Source organism: Octopus bimaculoides, chromosome 16, assembly GCF_001194135.2.
Source record: "Octopus bimaculoides isolate UCB-OBI-ISO-001 chromosome 16, ASM119413v2, whole genome shotgun sequence".
Lineage (NCBI taxonomy): Eukaryota > Metazoa > Mollusca > Cephalopoda > Octopoda > Octopodidae > Octopus > Octopus bimaculoides.
In genome coordinates, this window is record NC_068996.1 from 52,444,032 (window position 1) to 52,448,210 (window position 4,179).

At 37.8% G+C, this 4,179-nt stretch overlaps 1 protein-coding gene across 1 annotated transcript in view; it reads left to right on the plus strand.

The window, feature by feature from the left end:
* LOC106870454 (beta-alanine-activating enzyme) overlaps positions 1 to 4,179 on the plus strand; it is a 116,740-nt gene that overhangs the window by 102,294 nt on the left and 10,267 nt on the right. Inside the window, exon 13 of the mRNA XM_014916555.2 lies at positions 1,550 to 1,713. Coding sequence (XP_014772041.2) covers positions 1,550 to 1,713 — 164 coding nt within the window. The remainder of the gene's footprint in view (positions 1 to 1,549; positions 1,714 to 4,179) is intronic.

The following is a 4,179-nucleotide window of genomic DNA, read 5'->3' on the forward strand; positions in this document are numbered from 1 at the left end:
TATGTATGTACATACAAACATACACACCACATGTGCATGTGCATGTGCATGCATACATACATACATATTATCATCATCATTATTTGCCATCCATGCAGACATGAGTTGAACAGTTTAACATACACATACGCACCACACAAACACACATATATACATGTACATATGCACACATACATGTATGCTCATACACACCATATGTACATACATACATGCATACATACATATACATACATACAAACATACATGTATATACACACACACATTCACACCATACAATAACACATACATACCACACATACATACATGTCCATACACATACATGCATGCACACACACACACAAACACACACACACACACACAAACACACATACACATACACATATGTAATCAAAATTTAGCTTAAGTGATGATTACATTTAGATGCACAGCTGTTGATTCAAGAATTATTTCAATTAATTTCACTCATCATCATCGTCATCATCATCATCATCGTCATCATCATCATCTCCACTTGATGGTATTAAGGTAGATTAATATCATCGTTGCCTAATAAGCCAATGAACGATGAAACCAGGAGTCGAAATGTGATGAACGACTAATCCAGCTTTTGGATAGAATTATTAAAATTTACATTTTTATATAAACTTCTCTAATGTTCAAAATTACTTTACTCGATATTACATGTGCGTTTGTGTGTGTGTGTGTGTGTGTACGTATGTATTTATGTATATATACATATGTGTGTGAATGTGTGTGTTTATGTATATATACATATGTGTGTATGTATATATATATATATATATATATATTATCATCATTTATTGTCCATTTTCCATGCTGGCATGGGTTGGACGGTTTGACAGGGAACTAGTGAGTTGAAAGGCTGTGTTGTTGAGCTCCATTTTCTATGGCATGGTTTCTACAGCTGGATGCCCCTCCTAATGCCAACTACTTTACAGAGTATATTGGGTGCTTTTTCATGCCACTGGCACTAGTGAGGTTGCCATATAACTTGCAGGACTGAAAAGAGCTGAGAAAGAGAAGAACAAAAGGGAGCAAAAATTCTCACTTCTAGGAAGTATTTGGGAGTGTGTGTGTGTGTGCGCATGTATTTATGTAAATATATGCATGCATACATATATATATGTGTCCTTGTGTGTGTATGCCCGTGACATGTGTAAGGATTTTCAAGCGAGTTCGTTGCCAATGCCCCTGGACTGGCTCTTGTGCGGGTGGCACATAAAAGACACCATTTTGAGCGTGGTCGTTGCCAGTACCCACCTAACTGGCCTTCGTGCCGGTGGCACATAAAAGCACCCACTACACTCTTGGAGTGGTTGGTGTTAGGAAGGGCATCCAGCTGTAGAAACTCTGCCAAATCAGATTGGAGCCTGGTGTAGCCATCTGGTTCACCAGTCCTCAGTCAAATCGTCCAACCCATGCTAGCATGGAAAGCGGACGTTAAACGATGATGATGATGATGTATGTATGTCTATATGTATGTATGTATGCATACACATTATATTTCAGTGTTAATGTTTCATTACAGGCTGCTATGATGGTTGCGTTTATGTATTACAAACAGCAACTGGTGACATAGTATGGACATTTTCAACAAGTGACATTGTGAAAAGTTCACCCGTTGTCGACCCTGTGACTTCTTATGTCTGGTTTGGTTCCCACGATAGAAATATATACTCTCTTGATATCCAGGTAAACAAAACTCCAGATGGATTCTTTATTACTTAACACCATTATTTTACATATTGATACATCAATGCTGTTTCCATTGTGTGTATGCTTTTGCCTTGGGTGTTTCCTTGTTGTGTTGTGATTGTCAAGAAGAGGAAAGCTTAGTGACAAAGAAGCAAACCACAGGTCTCATATCCTGAATACTCATTCTTTAATCAAATGTACAGGGTGCGATGGGTAAATTGTCACCATTTTATATTTTTAATTTCGCACATGTGCATTGTTTTTGATTTTGTCAACTACACAGTATAGTAGGGTCTGTGGGGCACCATCTGTGAGAAAAACAGCACCATGATGCAATTCACTCCGCCACAGATTTGGAAATGACATGCTGTACTGCTTAGCTTGCACACCAGAAATTCCGATATGAATATTTCAGAGTGTTTTGGTGTCAATCTGAGGACAGTGCAGAGGATTCGGAAAGAGTTAGATGGGTTTAATGGTGTTTACGAAGGTACGGCAGCTCAGAAAACTCACTGTGATCATTCTGCATGTACCGAGAGTGATAAAAATCAAACATCCAGTCAACACCATGGTGTTTGGAGTGATCACTAGTGATGGCAACATTATGCCTCCATCCATCTTCACCTTTACACCAAATAAACAGCAACGTGTTATATTAAAAGTGAGTGAAACAGGGTTGAATTAATGAGATACTGCTTGTAAAATTACAAAACCAGTTAATATAACCAAATACGCAACAAAAACCCCAACATTCCAAGTGTAAACATTTATATACAAACCATAATATAAACCACAACAAATGTATATCGGGTTGTCCCATGAATAATGCGACTTATTTTTTTTATACTTTTATTTTTCAAAATTAAGATAAATAAACTTCTTTTTTAATCTAAAATGTACTTTCCTTCATTTTCTACAATGTTCTTCCATCTATCTGGTGGACTTGCAAGGCTCCTCTTCCAAAATTCATTTGTCTGGGATGAAAAAATACTCCTCTACTACTGTTCTGACTTCGTCTACAGAATTCATATTTTCTCCGTCCAAATTATTTTGAAGACTGCGGATTAAATGATAATCAGATGGGGCAATGTCTGGTGAATATGGTGGGTGGGTTATCGTTTCCCCATTCAAGCTGCTCCAGTTTTTGGAATGTCATCCTCGCTGTATGTGGCTCATCATTATCCTGATGGAAGACCACCTTTCATCTTGAAACCAAAGATGGTCGTTTTCCTTCTAGCACTGACTTGAATGAATGATTGAATGGCCAAATCCAAGTTTCTCTGCTAGTTCCTCAACAATTATGATAGAATTTTGTTCCACCAGGGTCTGCAGGACCTTGTCGAGCTCTACAGATCTTCCAGGCTTGTCTTCTAGGCTGTAGTTTCTAGCTCGGAATTTCTGGAATCACCATTGACACTGGCTTACACTTGTCTGATCCCCATATACTGTATCAATATTCTTCGCACTTTCCATTGTGTTGTTACCTTTATTGAACTCATAAAGCAAAATATGCCGAATATGCCCCTTTGTCACTTCCATTATAGCTTTGAAAAATCGAACTGTACTCTTCAAAACTTACATTAAGAGTAAGAACAAGGTAAAATTACTACCTGCTTTCATGGCAAGTTGATGCAGGTAGTTTATCTTGTCTCCCTCTGGCTTTTAGTTCATGGAATTGAAAAAAACTGCATTATTTATGGGATGACCCAACGTATATAAACAAATAAAAAAAATAAAAGAAGCTTCATTTGCATGAATATACCAAAGTACTTAACCATAATTTACATCTCACAGAATATGAATTACAGAATCAAATGAATATTCAATACATGAAGTATAACATACAGCAAGAAAAACTCCGCCTCAAAAACTGAATAATTAAACATAACCTCAGTGCGGCAGAGTAGGATCCTCAAACCAGTATGGTCTCAAGCTGAAATTCCTGGCCTCCACATCAGACCATGGTCGATGGTGAGAACATGCTGAGGCCCTTGTCCTGCAGTGGACAGAAAATAGGCAATCCTAGTCATTGGTATTTTACTGGTGTTTCTTGGATTCTCTCTCTCTCATATGTACATACATACACACTGAATCACATATATGAATTTAAGTGGTGTATCTTTTATCTTTTATCTTTTGCTTCTTTCAGTCATTAGATTGTGGCCATGCTGGGGTACCACCTTGAAGAATATTTAGTCAAATGAATTGACCCCAGTACTTACTGTTTTTAAAAACCTGGTACTTATTTCATCAGTCTCTTTTGCCAAACTGCTAAGCTATGGAGATGTGAACATGCCAACACTGGTTGTCAAGTAGTGGTGGGGAACAAACAAACACACACACACACACACAATGGGCTTCTTTCAGTTTCTTATTTCTTTATTGTCCCCAGGGGGCTAAACATAGAGGGGACAAACAAGGACAGACAAAGAGATTAAGTCGATTACATCGACCCCAGTTTCT